The 20,433-nt window shown below is 39.4% G+C and overlaps 2 protein-coding genes across 4 annotated transcripts; one reads left to right on the forward strand and one right to left on the reverse strand.

The window, feature by feature from the left end:
- The first annotated feature begins 810 nt into the window (after positions 1-810).
- Positions 811-14,110, forward strand: tasorb (transcription activation suppressor b). 3 transcript variants are annotated; one of them, XM_060893603.1, is made up of 23 exons: positions 811-1,255; positions 2,152-2,297; positions 2,708-2,800; positions 3,077-3,149; positions 3,588-3,679; positions 3,781-3,915; positions 4,031-4,146; positions 4,381-4,412; positions 4,563-4,668; positions 4,856-4,959; positions 5,154-5,257; positions 5,599-5,671; positions 5,775-5,849; positions 5,951-6,628; positions 7,357-7,685; positions 8,174-8,297; positions 8,900-9,750; positions 9,843-9,962; positions 10,048-10,207; positions 10,528-10,627; positions 10,756-10,934; positions 11,092-11,229; positions 11,599-14,110. In XM_060893603.1, exons 1-23 carry the CDS (start codon positions 949-951, stop codon positions 12,999-13,001), a joined length of 5,538 nt encoding a protein of 1,845 aa, XP_060749586.1. In that variant the 5' UTR covers positions 811-948; the 3' UTR covers positions 13,002-14,110. The 3 variants fall into 3 exon arrangements, with proteins under 3 accessions (XP_060749586.1, XP_060749588.1, XP_060749589.1); XM_060893605.1 differs by having other exon boundaries at positions 11,602-14,110; XM_060893606.1 differs by lacking the exon at positions 811-1,255 and having other exon boundaries at positions 2,157-2,297; positions 2,708-2,799; positions 3,075-3,149.
- Positions 14,111-18,398: 4,288 nt separating this feature from the next.
- Positions 18,399-19,781, reverse strand: LOC132862509 (amphoterin-induced protein 3). The gene has a single exon (XM_060894545.1). It carries the CDS (start codon positions 19,779-19,781, stop codon positions 18,399-18,401), a length of 1,383 nt encoding a protein of 460 aa, XP_060750528.1.
- Between the last annotated feature and the right edge of the window lie 652 nt (positions 19,782-20,433).

Raw genomic sequence — 20,433 nt, forward strand, 5'->3', positions numbered from 1 at the left:
GGAAAGTTTTGAAGAGAAACCACTTATTTCCCTATTATTTCCCCATTTTTATATGATTAAAAGTCACACTCAAGGTAAGTGTCAATAGAAGGTTCACTGGAAGTAACAAAGAGCAGGTTCATAGAAAATCAATCAGTTTACAAAATTGTTAAATATATACTTGTGGAGAATTTAACCTCTCTGGCCACCAATGCATGTGTGCTAAGTTTACAACCAAAGCACGCTGTTCTAATACTCTTTGCCTTGAATTGACCAAAAAGGCAGAGTTTAGAGTCATCCATTTCAGTTCAGTTCAGCATCTTTCACAAGCTCACAGAAAAGGAAGACAGTGGACAGCTTCTTCCTGTGTTGCATCCAGTGCCCCCACTGCTGCCAGGATAAAGTTCCTGATTTAAAAAAAAAAAAAACAGGTTTAAATTTGGTGTAAATATTCCATAGACGGGTTCTCTAACGTTTTATATCCAGACATCCCTTTAATTGTACAATTACAGATTTATTTTGCCTATCTATTAGAGCCATACAGTTTTTATTCCTGAGATTTATGTAGTTGTTTGGATTAAAACCACTCAAATTTAAAAAGCTAAAAACTATTGAAACAGTTATAAGTAAATAAATAAATAAATAAGGCGCATTGTAATTTCCATCATCTGTAACTATTTATTTTATATATTTATTTTTTGTTTATTTTTAATGACTTTTATTTACGGATGCTTGCCTGGAGTCCCCCTTACCACACTTTAAGTACCATTGTTACATACTGTGTGATTGGTTTTTGGCCTTTAGGTGGCGCTGGGCTACTTGTAAACAGAGTGACGCCAGAGTTTCGCAGCGCAGGGAAGCCGCACGTCAGAGGCATAATGGCGGAGGCTGGTTGAGAAGGCGAATTACTCCGTGAAGCGGCGCTGAAACAAACTTCATCGCCAGTCGACGAAGTGATCTGTGGCCAAAATGGCCTGTAATCTGAACGAAGACAGAAAATACGACCGGCATGGCATCAAAACCAGCGGCCTGTGTCTGGACGGCAGCGAGAGCCAGGAACAATTGTCAGCCTCTACCACGACTACATCCAAGCAAAATGGCGATCAAGCTGGATGCGAAGACGAGCAAATGTCTGAACAAGATGCTTGTGAGCGGCGGAGAAGTGGGCTGTCAGATTTGAAGAACTGCAGCACTTCACCGTCGGCGCTGCACAGGTCATCCGAGGAGTGGTCGAGGAAGACTTTCCAAATCCCGCGGAAGATCAAGGAGCGCAAAGGTTGTGTCCCCTTCACTGGTTTCATAGTCTGTTGTGTATGTCTGCTAACCGTAGTAAAGCTGACGGGTTTGTTTAGTTGGCGTAGTTAGTGTCACTCTGCTTTACTGCACGTGCACAAGTGCTGGTTTGTTTTGCATTGATGTAATTAGCCGTTAATTTCAGCCATGTATCCAGCACAGGCAGATGTAACTTAGCAGACGTTTTGCTAGCTAACTAGCAAATACTTCCATACAAGACGGGAAGCATCAGAGAAACTGCTTCGCACTTGTGTGCAGTTTTAGTTTGTCCTACATTATGTGTTGCTGCTGTGTCGTAATTTAAGCCTGGCCGTGCTAAGTGGGTGCTAGCCAAACAGCTCCATCGGTAGTTAAGACAACATCGGAGTCACCACAGAGTTCACTTCTGACACTCGTCATTCAGCACTGGCATTGCTCACAGTGCAATACGGATATATATATATATATTATTCATTAACACAAGAACTAGTCTAGTTTTACTGTAATAAAAACTAATCATACGCCAGTTTTCAGACAGGAACTATAATTGTCATGTCACGTCATTGTTGTTGTTTCCTTTTGAGTTGCTAATGTTGATGTTAGCCTTAAGTTGGCATGACTGAGATGTGCTGGTTGTTTTTATAGGCATTATCGGTTTCTAGCTTCATAAACATTACGTTTTTACTGTACAAATACGTGTTGGTGTTTCACAAAATGTGTTTAACATGTTACTTACACCAATTAAAAGACTCTTACATCTACGGGTTGGAATGTTTTATGTTGTCAACCTTTTCATCTTAATGTAATCGGTGTTCTTGTACTCTCTGTCCTGAAGGCAGATAGCGTCACACTGTGATATGACATACTCTTATGTTATTTTTCTCCTTTCTGTAACTGCAGGTCTGCTTCAGCATTTGGTGCCAGAATCATGGGAGTTTGAGGAACTTTTCAAACTACTGTCTTCCTCATACCTGGATGCATCATCTCGAGGAGCTTTCACCTACACTAAAGCGTGTCTCGTTCACAATGAGCTCCTGGAGAAAGAGGTAAGCTTACTATTAGGAATAGCTTTCTTTTTTTTCTTCACTTCCAATGGCACACTGTCAAATTTTTATTAGTGGTCGTAAATAATCAGCTGTGCATTTTTTTTTATTATGAAGATATTTAAAGGTCTGTGTTGATTGTCGTACAATGATTAAAAATAACAGCTTGATTGTTGCTGGATTTCTTATTGGGGCATTTTGTAATGTAATATGTTTATGAGCAGACCTCTTATACTCCTGCCAGTTTGAGTTCATGATGTCACAGGCTAAATTAAGTACAGTTTAAGAGAGGCCAAGTTGTGACTTCTATTCCAGCTATGGTCAACCTTACCGATTATCTTTTAGCTGAACTCGTTTCTAATACACCTTTGATTTAATTCATCAATTTGTTCAAAACCATTTAATTTGTCCAGTATGTAGAAAAGAAAAGGGAACTCAAGCAAGCTGGGCGGACAGACACTGAGCTTACTGACTCCTATGCTTTTCTGCTGCCTGATGCAAAAAAGGTGAGACTAGCAGTGAATGTGTCTCTCAAGTCATGCATTTTTTACACTTAAACTGAGGTAACTATATTTTAATCAAGCTGTCATTACTTCTTCTTGAACATGTCTCTTTAAGAATAGTTTTGAGAGAAAGAGCTGTGTTTCTAGCATTTAACACCCCCTGAATGAGCTAAAAGTTTGGAATTAAGTGTGTTAGATTTGGTAAATAACTGTGGTGGGATATTGAGCCTGTATTCAGTGGTGTGAAATAATGAGTAACAGTTGTTCTTCTTGTTGCAGACTCGCTGGGTATGTGAAAAGGGCCTTTCAGTGGGACATGCACGTATTAACAATTTGGGAAATCCCAATAAAGGTAATGTTTGATCTTATACACAGTTGTGTTTATTTGCTCCATGCTACATTGTTTGCAAATAATAAATCATACCCTCATGTAAGTTGTTGGAAGGCTTTCCCTCTACTTAAAGTATAAACTTTCTTTGACAGTATGTGCTGGTCAAGGGCATTATGTCTGTGGTTTGTTAGCATACTACATGCAAGCAAACAAATTGTGACTGCTTCTGCCTGTGATCCCTTGGTCTGGTCTCACCAAAGTATTTTAGCATGAAAAACAGCAGAAGAATAAGAACATCTATGCCCATTTCATTTTTTCCTGCTATGGAAATTCAGACAGAGGTGGCATGGAAAATAGTATTTAAATAATTATTTGACATTTGTCTAAGTACATGTAGAGTACTGCAAATATGCCATAAGTTTTAGTACTAACAGGATTGTTTTCTCTTTTCTCTCTTAGGGGTTTACCTTTCAAAATACTCAGATTTGTTGCAAATGAATCCATTTGAAGCAGGTGCTTCTGGGGACATAATCATATTTAAAGTCATGAAGGTAATATTTCCTTGATTTATATTCCATTCATAGAATTTAATGTAAATGTTTTTTGTTGGTTTGTTTTCATCTGGTTCATGACCTGCTGTTTTGTTTTTCAGGGTAGATTAAAAAGCATATTTGAAAATACACCTAAGAGTAATCTGGAACCTACGCCTAAATTTGATTGTCACGTGCACAAAAATGCCAGCAAAGTCACCTCATTATTGTCGTACAGGGCTTTTGAGCTCACTCAGGTATTGTGCATGGGTTATTTTTGTTACTATATCACAACTCAGGATTTATGTGAATTATTGCTGCATATGTTATAGCTGGGCTTAATTTAGTTTTTTCTCCCCATGACATCTGCAGCAATACTTTTATGAGTTTACGTTTGAAGAGCTGAGGTCACGGCCCAGACACGTGTGTCCTTATGCTGTGGTGTCCTTTAAGTATAAAGGCAAAGAGTCGGCTACGGCTGCTCACAGGTACAGAATCTTTTTTGTGTTTGTACTAAAATCTAGGATATTAGTGTGCCGATTTCCAGGTCATTTCCCCTTTATGGGGATTAGCTATTGTTCTTTAGTTTCATATAAAAATGGCTTTAGCTATTTTAATTCATTCATGCTGTGTTCACAAATTTCTAGGATTTTTTGTAATTCAATAATTTAAATTTTAAGTAATTGAAATTATTTTAAATAATTTAATCTACTCTTTTGCAGATTAAGCAGTGGTGTGTCTGAAGGACATAGAGGTAAGCAGCCTCAAACTGGATTGTCTGTGATTTCTTTATTCATAGTAATTTTTTCTTACTTTTAAGAAAAGTTGTTTATGACTGCATCCACTTTCTTTATTCTATATTTTAGCAATGTTAGACATGCTGACTGGTATCTTATGTTTGCAGGATGGCACAGATATACAGTGTGGAGTGGCCCATTAGTAAACAGGGGAGAAGAGCTGTATCACGTGTGCATCCGGTCGCCCAAACTCCCCTTTCTACCCCTCAAACTGTAAGTGATATACTATGTGAATAACTTATGGTACATTTTTTATTTTCTGTAAGTGGAGAGACAAATGCAACTCATAACATCATAAAATACAGTTCAATGAGTTGATGTTAATTTCTCTGTTAGATATTTGAACAGACTTTGTGTTTACGTGGCATTTTACCGAATTACGATTTTGCCCCCTTCTCAGTCCTGACAAAATTGACATAAATATGGCAATGCACCTTGATCAAGTGAAGCGGAAAATTCCTTCTACACTGCTGTCATGGGATGCATATAGTGGAACACAAGAGGGTAAATGAATAATATAACTGTTGTGAAGATAGATAAGTAAATAAATAAATTCATATAATTGTTATTCCTATAATCATAATGGAATATTTTAAGAAACAGTATTACAAGCTGATTTTGTTCTCATGTGATATGTATGGTTTGTGTGGCATTGTTATGTAATGACATCTATTATTTATTTCTGTTTTCTATGGAAGTAATGAAATGTGGGATGTACTGCAGCCTGTTTGATGTCATAGCTAAGAGCAAGCAGGGAAACTGTCTGTCTGGCCTGCTACACAAAATGGAGAAAGAGAAAATGGTGAGTTTTTTTTTTTTGTTTTTTTTTATATGCATGTACTTACTTTTGTATTTAATTACTACAAAGAATATCCTGAAGTAGTATTATTGGTATTAGTAGTAGTAGCAGAAGTATTATTGGTAGTATTAATAGCGTTATATATGTTTGTTTTAGTGTTTCTTATAGTTCAAACAACACTCATGCAATGTTTCATGTTCTGTAGCTGGATGCAAATAGACAGAGGAAAGTCCTTGCTTCCTTTTCTACCTTCCATATTTTCCTTCATTGTCATAATGGCTTTACTGATGAAAAATTGGTCAACTTGGTTGAGTTTGTAATTCTTCTTCTGTGTTTTCATTCAGGTTCTTGTGAAGCCACTGGCAGAAAGAGGCTTTCTTTTCCTCTTGTCATCATCTCATCTGCACAGTTCTAACGGTACACTCATGGTGCATATTCCTGTTGACACACCTATTTTTTTTTTTGTTGTTGTTTATTACACCATACAACGTCATTCTCCTTTTCTTTCTCTGAAATGTAGAAAAGCGAGGGAGAAGCGATAGAGGTCTACAGGCACTTTTTGTCTTTCAAGAGTCCAGAATTACAGGCAGGTTAAGTGAGTATGATCCTCCACAGATATCATTTAGAGATGTTTTATGTATTTGATTGGCCCATATTATTATCGACTACTCTTGTTCTCTTGCATGACTTCTATAGTGGCCAAGCATGCTGGCCTACGCGTGGACACTCTGGTTCCATTAGAGCCCAAAGACCCAAACACTGATCACCTACAGAATTTTGCTCCTGCCTTGCACCACGCTTTCTTTAAACTGCGCTCCAGTCCACCTAAAGACCTGGCGAGTGCAGTGAAAAGCCAGGTTCTGGACTATTTGAGTTTGAGGGAACATGGTTCAGGACGGTCATACTCTGTACCCGAGTACCGTTCAAGCTCAGATGAACGACCTGGGCAATACCCACCTCAACGGCCCAAGAGCATGGACTCATTGCTAAATACATATGTCCATGCACCTGCAAACTTTCAACTGGCCATAACATGCTTGCAGCAGGATATAGAGGACAGTGGACCTGCCATGGTTGACGAATATAGTCCTGTGTCTGACTGGAGTGGCTCAGGCAGCACAAGGACCGGACTGGCTCAGTCTAATGGTGGTAGTGTTCAGAAGCCCCAGGGCGAGTATGACAAAGAGAAAATGGAGAAGCTGCTGAAACTGATCCAACTGCACAAGCGCTCTCTGGGCAAGGAGGATGGAGGCGTGCAGGAGCGCACCGAGGACTGGGAGCCTGCTGGGCACAAGCGGAGGCCTGAGGGTGACATAGCTGGTGTCAGCAAGTACCAAAAGACCGATGTCTTGAGCAATGGAGAGCAAGGGAGAGGTGAGATTTCATATCTTGACTAAGAGAGAGGGTAACTGTGACATACTTTGACATACTTAGAGAAACAGTGTTCTACAAAGGGTCTTTGTATAGTTAAGAGTTCTTAGGTTTCTAACTCTACAGAGTCTAAGCAGAACCCAGAGTTCTCTACAGTCTATGCAGAGTTCCCCAGACAAATATAGAAAGAATAAGTGTGAGAAATGGGTTAGTTACTTCCCCTAACATGTCAATGAATTTATAAAAGGTAGCATTTAATTGTTTAAATTAGTCTTTATTTTTTTTACCATTAGAGGTTGTGGTTTAGCTGTTTTAGCTTTCTTGTATAAAAGAAAATCACAAAGACCCATCCATAAACTCGTTTTTGGTTTCCTTGTAACTAATGTTAAGCTAGTATTGTTATTTGTATGTCATGTAAAAAAAAAAATTAATTCTAAAAAAAAAAAAAAAGATTTATTCTTAATTTAAGCCTCGTTCAACAGCTCTAACAACATAGAGTGTAACTAATGCTGGATATTAGAAATGAAGTCACACGAAGATTTTAGGTTTACTGTTAAAAGAACTGTTTTAATGCACACACCTCTGTTGCTCCCTGTGATTCAGGAAGGGCAGAAGCACAAAGGAGTGGAGCTACTGATCAAAATGGCATGTTGCACAGCTTGTGGAGCACCTGCTTGTCCTAGATACGCAATTTAAACTTGTGTTTTCTTTCTTTCTCTTGCATCTTGCAGTTCCTCAGGGTGAAACATCCATGTCTTTGTCAGACATGATGGACGGCATGGGGATGTGTGACACAGACCTGCGTGAGCATGTTAGCCACACCACACCCATACAGGATACGCAGACTCTGCTTAAATTCTTTATCACTGCTCTGAAGAAGGCGTCTCACAGCGCTGCTGCTGCTTCTGCCACTGCTGCACATCTTATTCTGCCCACGCAACTCCAGGAGAGCCTGGTACCTGAGCAGACATGTGAGCCAGCAGAACCCACTGCCCACTATGAGCACAACTTGCGAACCAGACACACAGAGGATGAGCAGGTCTCACTCGATTATCTGGAGGTTTGAAATCATTTTGCATAGCACTCATACCATGATTATTTGCTGTTTGTAAATTGTGATAAACATTTAAGCCCATTACTGTAATTCTGTGAAAAACTGTTCAGTTTTACATAGACATTTTTGTAATAGATGTCTTATGTTAATAATTAAATAAATAATTTTATTTATCTGTCTGTCTCTCTCTCTCTCTCTCTCTCTCTCTCGCTATATATATATATATATATATATATATATATATATATATATATATATATATATATATATATATATATATATATATATATAGCACTGCCTAACATGGCTGCATGTTTGTCACCACTTCAACCCTAAAGTGTTGACAGAAAATTAATAATGAATCAATGTTTGTGTTGCAGTGTATCTTCTATTCAACATTCAGCATGTCCTGTATATGCAATGTTTTGTTTTGTTTTACTTCGTGAACAAACATCGTAATCAATAAGACCATTGACTGTATTTGTGTTGTGTAGGATCAGATGACTTGCACTACTGGCAGTATGGACTTGTGCAGTCCATCCTCCGGCTTTGAGCAACAGGTGCAGCTACCTGCTGAAGCTAGTCATAATCGCTTACAGTGGAGAACAGCCTCAACCGGTACATATTCCCCTTCTGCTTTATTATACCATGATTGCTGTGAAGTACTGCAACACTTGCACAAACGTATAAACAGTCTCTCAAACATTAAGGCTAGTCATTATAATCTATTTTTGACACACATATGGCAATTCTATTTTAATTTGTTGAATATTTACGTTCTGACTTGAAAGTATAATTACAAGAGTTTGAATAGCATAACATGTCCTTGTGTGTAAAATTGTTAGAAAAATTGGTTGCAGTTATACTGTCTTTGTGTTTTATTCTACATATTTTCCAATCTTATGTTACAGATAGACTGACTGACTTTCTTTTATTTATAAAACATTTTGCACATTTTTGCAGAACAAAATGTTGTTTGCGAAAGGTTTATCTTTTGTTAAAGGTGTTAGTAACATATAATATATATTACATTTCTCATAGCATGTCAAGGGTTTTTGTGTCATTTATATTTGATTTATTTTAATTAATGGATTAATTTATTTTTTTGTGGTCCAGATAGTCTGCTTGAAAGCAGACTCTGATTTTCTAGTGTGCTAATTTATTTTTGGATTTCTTTTTGTATTTGCTTTAGTTAATCAGTTTTTTCTTTCTGGCCACAGTCCCGGTTACTGCGGTTGATCCAGGGCCATCAGGTATGTCAGTGAAGGACAGAACAATACCAGCAACAGGGCAAACACTAGACTCCATCCTAGACCAGGAGTTTCAGTCTCTCTGTACAGGCATCCAGGAACTAATGGAAAGGCAGCAAATATTTTATGTTTCCCAGCCCACACTGCCTTGGCATGAGGAAACTCCCAGCAGTTTGGAGACCACCTTCTCTCCATATGTTTCGAAATACATCTCACCTCTGCCGGTACAGGGTTACATCAGCACGCTATGTGAAAAGATGAACCACATGATCAGCTCACCTGCTGCTTCTTTATACCCTGTTGCTCAAAACGATACAGTTCAACTTGCTCTTGCTCCTCTTCCTCCTCCACCTGTTGCTGATCTTTCGGCTGTACTTACTGTGCCTCCTACAGTTACTACTGCTGCAGTTATCCCTTCCAAACAGTCAGCTAAACCACAGGAGTCTTTACACAAGGCAGCCAGCAAGCCACAAACATCTGTTTTAACCCCGACACCAACTCCTACCCTTACTTCACCTCCTCCTGCTCCCAAGAAATATGCGTCCCCTACCAGAAAATCTCACCTAGGGAAAAAGATAGATACAAAGGTTCCAAGTGTTGCAGACAGTCCTAAATGTATGCCCACAGTAAACACTGGTCTCCCACTAATACCCGAAGTACCGCCTGAACCTGCCCAGGCGAGCGCACCAGGAAATGACATGATGGGCCAGATCAAGCCAGATGTGCTGTGCACACTGATGGAAATCATGCAAATGAATGCAGTTAGATTTTACATTCAGCGTGGGGAAGAAGAGGAAAATGAACTTTACACTGAGATTAAGGTAGGAGTCTTGACTCTAACTGTTCTGACATTTTAGATTTAATTTGCTGTAGATATATCCTCAGATATATGTTCTGTCTCAATTCATCACAGAGTTACTTAGAGAACCTTGGGAACATTGAGTGCAATCCTTTGACCTATCTGGAAAACAACTGTCAGCAGAAATTCATGGTCATCATTCAGAATGAAGACATTGCTTCTCATGTTCAAAAGGTTTTTATTTTTTTTTCTGTATATGATATTATCTTTTTTTATTCTGGAAGCATTTGTTTCTAAATCTTTTTAAATGCTCTTTTAGATTCCTGAATTGGTTTCACTAAAGAAGCTGACTACAGTGTATTTTGCTGGTGTGGACAGCCTCGATGATGTGAAAAATCGCACTTACAATGAACTTTTTATGTCTGGAGGCTTAATCGTATCAGACGAGCTCATCCTGAACCCAGACTTCATTACTTTAGGTAAGTACTTAACACTGGATAAAGAGAGCTATAAAGACTTTCAATGGATTGGAAAGGGTCAAAGCCTAAGTACACTTAAACCTACCGTTGTCTTTATTTATGAGCTTATATTAAAGGTTTCTACTGCTTCCATTTCAATTGAATTCAGATAAGGGCTTTTTTGGTTTGTCTGCTTCTGAACGTCTGCTTTTGTCTACTTTTTTTTTTATTTTTTTTTTATGTACATCGTGTTAAAAATTACTTTCGGTTGTCACATCTCCATTAACTCTCAAATTTCAGTTTTTGGCCTGTGCCTTAATGTTTGCATGTTGGTGTTGCAGAGAAACTACAGGCATTCCTGCAGTTATTGGAGGGACAGAACATGCCATGGAAGTGGAAGGTGCACTGTAAAACTCAGAAGAAGCTGAAGGAGCTCAGCAGGTCAGTGCCTTCATCACAGCAGATGAACACCTTGCATTACTATACCAACATTATTTTGGAGGTATCATTTACCTCTATGTTCACTTCACAGATGATTTCTGACTAATTCTCTTTCTGTGCTCTCACAGGTCGAACAGTGAAGCTATGGATCTGCTAAATCTGCTGACAGCTTATCAAAAGAAGCATCTGGTGGAGTTCTTGCCTTACCATGAGTGTGACGCTCCATCACGACAAGCTCCAGATCTGGACTGTCTAGTGAAGTTACAGGCTCAGCATACACAGCTCCGACACATCATCTTCCTCACAGGTACATGCATGAACACTCACAGTGATGGAATCCTATTTATTTACCCCATGTCTGTTTATTACACTGTTAAGTTTTACTTATTAACGTTATTAAATTGATTAGTAACATAATTTAGGTTTTGATTAATTCAAACTATTTGTTACTTTTTTCCTAACAGATAGGTCCATTGACATGTCCAAATACTCCAGTAATGGGATCATCACTGCTAGCTTGAATGAGATAATGAAAGACTTTGAGAGCCTGATAAGCAGGACTCGAGCTGAAGACTCCACCCAGCCCATTGTCCCGGCTTCAGGTAACAACCACGGAATGTTGTTTGTGACTAATGTGGCACTTCGTTCGGCAATGTTTAATGGCTTTATTATTTTCTGAAGCAGATCTAACGTGATTACTTGCTTTATGGCTTTCCTTTATTTTTTCTTTTGTCCCGCTAGAGTATCATAATATCTTTGGAACTCCTTCCAACAGTCAGTTGCACTTCAGATTTGATAAAGGCTGAAATAATCACAGCTTTTCTGATCTATGCTGAAACAAGTTAAACTCATAAGATTTATCTTTCTTCAAGCCTATAATTGGCCTTGTTTGTAATCTCAGTCCTCTGAAACTAATGTTTTTTATGTTCACATTTAATTGCTATGTAACTAAGATTGCAATTGTTCTTCAGCAGAGCCAGATGCGTGCATGGATGAGGAGGACATGTCCCTAGACTCGGATGAGGATGCAACCTTGCAATCGGAGAACAGGGCAGCGGAGAAGCAGAACACACTACCTCTTCAATCCATGAGTGAGGACATTCTGCCCCCTCTCTCTGACCCACACAGCACAGAACCTCTGTCCTCTTGTCCTGTGGATTACAGCATTCTCAAGGCAGCCATAACACAGTATAAAGCTTCTAAGCAGGCTGCAACCTCCATGGTTGAGGGGGAAGACAACTTGGTTGGTTTTGGTGTGAACCCCCATCAGAGCTACTTGTACCCCAATTCAGCACAATGGAGCAACTATTCCAGTTCTTCTGGCTATCACATGAGCTCTGCGTATTCGTCACCTGCATGCTCGACCTCTCAAGGACAGGACTACAGCCAAGTGAGCAGCATGATTGTGACCCTTGCCAACACTGTCCCCCTCTCCCTGCCTTCTAATCAGGCTAACCCTAACTCCTCATGTGTAAATCCATCTGTTAACACTGCTCCCCCGGGCATGTCCCAAACCCCCTGCAGCAAAGTGGACATGGATCCGGATGTGCTGTCCTGCCCTCAGCCCTTGCCTCAGGCTCAAACTCATTCTTTTATCAATGAGAGTCAGACGTTTTTGTCTGTCTCTCAAGATACACAGACTACAGCCATGGAACCTACTGTCCTGTCTTTATCTTCCTCCTCCTCTGTACCTTGCACTTTGCCAAGCTACCCAGATGCTCCTGTATTCCCTGGTCCCATACCCACACCCCCTGTGCCACCTGTGTATAACTGGGCAGCCCCAACAGGGGCACAGAACAGCTATGGACTGGGGGGGAGCCCGGCATCTTTCGCAAAGAATGAAGGTGCAGCTTCAAATGAAGGATTATGTATAGGGCCTGGTGAAGATTTGACTCTTAACAATAAAGTTGATGGAAGCATATCAGGCACACCGCCTTCCTCTTTGCAATTCCAGGATGGAGGGATTGAGACAAGTAGCACGCCGGGCAGTATGATGCCCAGCAGTCAGGCAGTAGGTAGTAGGACATCAGTAAACTCTTGTACAGAGAGCCACAGAGGTGGCATGGCACACTCTCGTGGCATGACTGGAGGGGGCATGCATAGCAACCCCAGAGGGCTCCTTCCTCGTCCTGGAGCCACAATGCGCCCTGTGTGCAGAGGAGGGCCACATGGACCAGTCTCACACAGCGGGAACCGCATGTTTGGCCCCCGGGGGCCCATGCCTATGGACATAAGGCGAGGAGGATTCAGAGGGAGAGGAATGCCCCCCATGCCCATGAGATCCAGACCAGGCAGGGGGTCAATGTGGGGAGGAACGCACTGTAACCGGGGCTATGGGCCTCCAAAGGATTACTACTCCGACTACACTTACTAAATGTTGGCTACACTTAATAAAATGTCGGAAGCAGTCAGTATTAACAGACTACTGCCATACAGAATGTATATATTCAACATGAAGAGCACATTAAATTTAAGGAAAATAAATTGGTTTTGTACAATTAGATCAACAAATCAGACCAGGACCAGGATTGTGTCTCCTCTCAAACGCTCTTCTTTAATAAGTTGTTTGAAACCTTGTTCAGACCACTATATTTATATCGCCAAGAAATGTAATTGCCTTTTGATGTGTTTTTTTTGTTTTTTTTTCAATGTTTTTTTTTTTTGTTTGTTTGTCTTCTAATTTTCAAAATAGTTTGTGAACAGGGGTCAAAACTCAGACAATATTTTTTTAAAAAAGAAAAAAGTGAATCACTCTTCATTTTAGCTGCTTTTGTTTGCTTTGTTTTTTACATTCTTGGTTGTACAAATGTTCTATTAAACAAGGTTGTATCGAACAAGTTGTGCTGAGTAAATTACCCTTAAATTCCTTTATTTATACTTCTGTTTAATACTTTTCAACGGAATGCCTGTTTACAGATACAGTATGGTATTTTCTCGAGGCTATTGAGCCTCACATACCTTTTGCTGTCTGGCCAACAGAGGGCAGCTTTTCCTCTTGGTTGGGACTGGCAGCAGTAGAATTTTCACCCTGCAGAGATGACTTGTTTTGTTGTATTTTTTTTTTTTAATCTTACAGTTTTGTAGGTTTGGAGTATATACTGTTTTGTTTCATAAATTTCTCTTAAGCAGGGAGACCATATGTGTTTTCATTTTATGAATAATATTGCCTTTTGTATGGGATCAACTAATTCTGAGTAATCAGAAAAAGTTTCTTGAAAAGAATGTTGTTTTTGTCTGTATGAGAGTGATTCAAGGCAGCATTACACATTTTATTTGTTGTTTACTTGAGAGCTCAAACAGCTGCAAATGTCAATTGAAAAAACTTACAGAAGATGAATCACTCAGGGCTTATTTACTTACTGCTATCAGTGCCTAAACTTTATCTCACCTAAAAAGTGGGTGATCTGCCCCCAGCAGTGCCATGTTCCAAGTCGGTTACTTGATCTATATAAAAATATCAGGAAATGAAAGTTGAAAATCTGATTGATCGTCTCATCTGTTGATATAAGTGTTTGAATTCCAATATTTTCTGATGGGACAGTTTTGAAGTGGGATTGAAAATATCAGATTTTATTTCTGAAGGACGGGTTGAGAAAAGCACCCAAGATTTGGAATTACTGCTCAGTTTCAAGACTAATCACCCTTTTAAATCGTTAAGTCACACCAAATCAAACAGTTTCATTAAAACCTAGTCCCTGTGAAACCAGTAATTTATCTGACAAATTTTGCAAAGTAAACCCTACAAACTACAAATTAGCTACAAAAACACAGTGCCAATTTGAAATTCAACAAACACAGCCGTAGCAGTAATTTACATATATGTAAATTATATATACACTTATATATACACATACATATATACATACACACACACACACACACATATATATATATATATGTGTAATTAATTGTGTGTGTGTGTGTGTGTATATATATATATATATATATATATATATATATACACATTTATATAATATATACACACATGTGTATATATATATATATATATATATATATATATATATATATTATATAATATATATACACACACACATATATATATATATATATATATATATATATATATATATAATTATAATGTGTGTGTATTACTGTATGTATGTATGACATGTATTACTGTATGTATGTATGACAAATGTATCAGCATTGTATGATGCTTTATTACACTCTACTACAGGGTTCCTGCAGATTATTCAGATGCATATTTTAATGCTGCGAATCTCCTGTTCTTCCACATCTCAAATGTTTCCAAATATATTCAGAGCCCACTGACTGGGAAGGTACTGAAAAATACTGCACTCGTTGTCATGTTGATAAAACCAGTTTGAGATTTTTTTTTGTCACATAGTGCATTGTCATGCTGGATAGACATTAGAAGATGGTAAACTGTGGAAGGGATGAAGGGTCAGCAACAATACTCAAATAGGCTGTAGCACTTAAGTGATGATTGGTATTAATCACTCACTCTCACTCACTCATTTTCTACCGCTTATCCGAACTACCTCGGGTCACGGGGAGCCTGTGCCTATCTCAGGCGTCATTGGGCATCAAGGCAGGATACACCCTGGACGGAGTGCCAACCCATCGCAGGGCACACACACTCTCATTCACTCACGCAATCACACACTACGGACAATTTTCCAGAGATGCCAGTCAACCTACCATGCATGTCTTTGGACCGGGGGAGGAAACCGGAGTACCCGGAGGAACATGCAAACTCCACACACACAAGGCGGAGGTGGGAATCGAACGCCCAACCCTGGAGGTGTGAGGTGAACGTGCTAACCACTAAGCCACCGTGCCCCCTGGTATTAATCAATGTGCCAATAAAACATTCCCCACACCATTACACCACCTTCAGGAGCTTGGACTGTTGACACAAGGCAGTTTGGGGCCATGGATTCACGACAAATTCTGATGTACCTCGGCAGATATTGAGATGCATTAGACCAGGCTACATTTTTCCAGTCTTTAACAGTTTTGGTGAGTCTGTGCCCACTGCAGCCTCAGCTTTTTGTTCTTTATTGACAGAAGTGGTGAAATTCTGACATTTGTTCAACATACTACTGCACATCATATTACAATTTATTGCATTTTATTAGCATATATTGCTTTTGTATGTTTTTCTCACTGGGAACACCTTGCAAACATCAATGCATGTTTATGACTTCAATGTTAGAGATTTAAGCACTTATGTACGTCGCTCTGGATAAGGGCGTCTGCCAAATGCTGTAAACGTAAACGTAAACGTAAATGACTTGTAAGAATCTTGCAAGAAATTTTCAATATTTGTGCAGGTTTTAAGAATTCCTGCAGGCAGAATGTTGTAGGTACACCTAGACTCTATCCTGTGACTTGTATAACCTGCACAATTCCTACATTTGCAGTTCTTTTAAAAGAGCTACAATACCTGCATTTTGTAAACGTTCACAAGTATGAAATTGACTTTGATTACTAAAAACTAAATATACGGAAGTACACTAGAAATACTAGATCATGAAACTGTTCATCAAAATATGTCATTCATAGAAAATATATTTTATTTTATATAATTTTAATAAAACCAGTAATAAATAACATAATGACAATAATTCATGCAATAGCTACACATACAATAATGGCAATTGCAGGGCTTAAGCAAAAGATGGAATTTAAAAGAAGAGCTGTTTGTTGAGGGGGGCACGGTGGCTTAGTGGTTAGCACATTCGCCTCACACCTCCAGGGTCAGGGTTCGATTCCCGCCTCCACCTTGTGTGTGTGGAGTTTGCATGTTCTCCCCGTGCCTCGGGGGTTTCCTCCGGGTACTCCGGTTTCCTCCCCTGGTCCAAAGAGTTTCCTCCCCTGGTCCAAAGACATGCATGGTAGGTTGATTGGCATCTCTGGAAAATTGTCCGTAGTGTGTGAATGAGAGTGTGTGTGTGACCTGTGATGGGTTGGCACTCCATCCAGGGTGTATCCTGCCTTGATGCCCGATGACGCCTGAGATAGGCACAGGCTCCCCGTGACCCGAGGTAGTTCGGATAAGCGGTAGAAAATGAGAGAGAGAGAGCTGTTTGTTGAATTGGAGCAGCAAAGAGAATGTCACTAAAAGATCTAAAAATCTATTTATTCATAATTTTATATGTTTTATATGTCTGTAAGCAGAACATTCAGAACAGTAAGTTTTCTTTAAAAGCAAGTCTATCATGAAGAGGAACTTAATTATAAAACTGGCATGGAAAAACCTTATCGTAAAGTCTGTTATAGAACTTGAACAAGGTTTTATTTGTGTTTTACATTGTGACAATAGACCTTATTGAAAGGCTGCTGACATCATACAATGTAAACGCGGCTATGAACCCACAATTTTTGCATGCTACAACTTTTCAGCTGCATTTGCATAACTGACATATGAGTGAATGTCACTTTTATCTGCACTTTCATTTTGTGACATTTGAGATAAAAGAAAGAGGATAGAGCAAAGCTTGAAAATGGACAAACACCTGCCTTATCCTGAGAGTAATTTGGTAAATCCTGTCCTGTTCATGTCCCTGTACATATACTGTGTGTGTGTGTGTGTGTGGGGGGGGTTTATGAGCAAGACTGTTATGTAACTAAGTACAGCTTAGTCTCTTCAAAGACTTCAAATCCATGGTGACTTTCATGTATAGAAAGCACAACATAAGCCAGCAGCACATGATGCAAAACACTTGACAGACCTAAACAAAACTGATTAAAACCTACAAACTTAAACAACAAAGGCACTCAAATGATTTTGCCAAGGGTCACAACTAAATCTAGGAAACAGTCTTCATAGGAATAGATGAAACATGACTAATCTGACTATCATAGTGACTCGAAAACACTTTTCTTTTCTATACAGTGTCTTTATGCGGCAGTCCATAACAACTAATAACAACTAACATAAGAATGTGTCATAAATTCAGATTAACTTGACTGAATAAAGGTGAAAAAATTGGATCACTACACTACAAGGATTGGTGTGTAGGCTTCTTATTTATTTTGCTTTTCATGCATGTTGTCACTTGAGATGTAGGAGGGACAGGAATCGTTTAATCCCTTGCTATAGCATATTCACTTTATAAAACAGCAGTTGGATGTATTGGATCAATTCACTGATCATTCATCTCCAGTTGAAAAAACCCATTAAACTCATTTTCATGTCCAGTTCTACAATTTTTTTATTTGACCACAAACATGATTTTTGCCCTAAGGTTCTCATCTGAATCACCATTAAATGACAAGCTACCACAAGCTTTTATACAACAGCTTTATCCCACGCCTGTCCCCAATTAAACGCCACTGCTGGTGTGATTCTGTAGTCAGTACTAAACTGGTGCCAAAATGTTCAAAGCATATGATTAAGAGCATTTTTCTTGGTGATTAGTTTGGGTCCCATATATTCACTCCTACACTACCATGTGCCAGTCAAAAGCTATTTAAAAAACAGGTTTAAACAGGTTTATATAGTTGTGTAATGGAAATTCATACAAGGAAACATGTTTTTGGAGTTAGAGAAAAAACAGCAAATAATAATATTTAATACATTCCAATTACCTTTTCCACATTCATAGACACGCTCAACAGTCATAGTTGTTTGATCTCATGCTGAACTGGTTTATTAGAATATATAAGTGCAGACAAAAAACAGAAACTATTTTACTTTTCTAATATTTGCACACCTGATTATAAAATTATCAGACCTTTCTACATGTCTGTGGTGCAAAGAGCATATTCATTATAGTCAGCTTTAAATTCTGCTCTGATTGCCATTAGTTTCTTCCATGGGCAGCTCAAGAAATACCATATGTTTGTCAGTGTTGCACTTGTCCATGAGCTTCAGGCTTGAACCTGGTGAAACCTCAGAGATGAATGCCAGAGACTTGTGGTCCTCCCCAAAGCTAGAGATTGCTGGTGAGGTTGCTGGCGCTCTGTAGCAGCCACAGTGACAAGGGGTTAAAAATAGATACACGAGTATGATAAAGAGGGTGATGGCACAGCTCAGCAGGGTGGTGTGTCCTGTACGGAAAGGCTCTGTACTCAAATGCCAAGTATCTACAGTTAGGTTCACCTCACGGGTTTCGTTAATCATCCTGACCATGTCCACAGCTAGGCAGCGGTAGATTCCAGAGTCCCTTGGCTGGACAGATAGGATCTCCAGACTGCCGTCTTTGTTCAGCCGCAGGGTACCATTTTGAATCAAATCAGTCATGTTGTCTTTGTGAGGAATATCCCAAGAGTAAGAGAGAACCACATTGCTAAGTGTACCAGTACAATCTACTCTGACCTGATCCCCCTCATAGACTCTTATGTCAGCTTTGGGTGAGATCAAAGAAATCATTTTCTCAATGGTACAGTTATCAAAGAAGTGAGGTCTGTGGAGGAAATTGATAGAGATGAGTGGTTCTCCAAAAATATGGCATGAATATTCATCCTTGAACTCTCTGACAGCTTCATAACCCTCCTTTGCCCAGTGCCAAAACATGCGATATGTGGAACAGTCACAAACAAAACTGTTATTATGGATGAACAAGCCTCTCTGTACAGTCACAGGCAACAGAACAATATCATCCAGAGGCAGTCGTGATATGCGGTTAGAGGAGAGGTCCAGAGTGACCAGCTTAGGATGGCTGTGCTTGCGGATAGAGAAAAATGGGAATTCTGTAATCTGGTTTAGGCTCAGGTAAACCTTCCTGAGGTTGTTCAGTCCCATAAGAGCACTGCTCTCTACTTGGGTGATGCGGTTGTTGTAGAGCAGCAGTTCTTCCAACCCCAGCATGTCTTGGAAAGGGTATCTCCCCACCGTCTGCAGTCTGTTGGAAGAAAGGTCAAGATGGTGTAGATTGCTGCCATTGTGGAAGGCTGCAGGGCTGAGCAAAGAAATTTGGTTATGAGAAATGCACAGAACATTCAGCCTGGCCAGTCCATGGATGGTGCCTGGTGCCAACCATGTGAGCCGATTATGGCTGAGGTCTAAGGTGCACGTGGTGGAGGGTAATACAGAGGGAAATTTCTCCATACCCACAGAACCACAGTTTACAATGTCCGAGGTACACAGACACCCTGGAGGACAGTCAGCATCTGACAAGTAGAGCCAGAAAGCAATCAGAGCTAAGCAAGCTGTAGAGGTCATTCTGCTTCCAATTCCAGTTGGTCCACGGACCAATAACAGAACAGAGAATCTTGAATCTTGGATGGACAATTTTTTTATTTTTTTTTTAAATCCACGTATGTGCCAGATGTGATATTTCTAAATAGAAATCCCAATATGCACATCAAAGATATGTAAAATGCATTTTTAGACCAGAATAATATACATTTTGCAGTACTTACAAAATACAGTCAAAGTGAGGTTCAAACAGTTTTGGTTGCTCCACTGATCATTTCTTGTTAATAAATAAAAAAAACTCTAATCCTTATCAGTCACTGTCCACAGTGTAGTCCTCCTTCATCTTTTATTCCATACGAGACACACATCCATCTTCTAAATGAATACACAGAGCAGTAAAACATGTACTAATCTGTAAACCCAGCTTTGTCCCCTTCCTGCTGAATCCAAATCTCTCTCTCTCTCTCTCTCTCTCTCTCTCTCTCTCTCTCTCTCTCTCTCTCTCTCTCTCTCTCTGTTTCAATTCCTTCTGGTATTGTTTCTCTTTATATCTATTTCACTTAGACTCACACACTTTTACACTTTCCCTCACTGTCTCTTTTTTCCTGTGGTTGCTTACATCATCATACATTTTTACCTAAACAATCCTGACATCTTTTGGTACATGACAATGGGA

The sequence above is a fragment of the Tachysurus vachellii genome, chromosome 19, assembly GCF_030014155.1.
Source record: "Tachysurus vachellii isolate PV-2020 chromosome 19, HZAU_Pvac_v1, whole genome shotgun sequence".
In the NCBI taxonomy this organism is placed as follows: domain Eukaryota; kingdom Metazoa; phylum Chordata; class Actinopteri; order Siluriformes; family Bagridae; genus Tachysurus; species Tachysurus vachellii.

What these genes read in the sequence shown, in the direction of transcription:
- tasorb (XM_060893603.1), top strand. Translation starts at nt 949, where the DNA reads ATGGCCTGTAATCTGAACGAAGACAGAAAATACGACCGGCATGGCATC. An exon ending in GAAGATCAAGGAGCGCAAAG is followed by an intron (nt 1,256 to 2,151) that starts GTTGTGTCCCCT and finishes CTGTAACTGCAG; the next exon opens with GTCTGCTTCAGCATTTGGTG. An exon ending in TGCTGCCTGATGCAAAAAAG is followed by an intron (nt 2,801 to 3,076) that starts GTGAGACTAGCA and finishes TTCTTGTTGCAG; the next exon opens with ACTCGCTGGGTATGTGAAAA.
- LOC132862509 (XM_060894545.1), bottom strand. Translation starts at nt 19,781, where the DNA reads ATGACCTCTACAGCTTGCTTAGCTCTGATTGCTTTCTGGCTCTACTTG.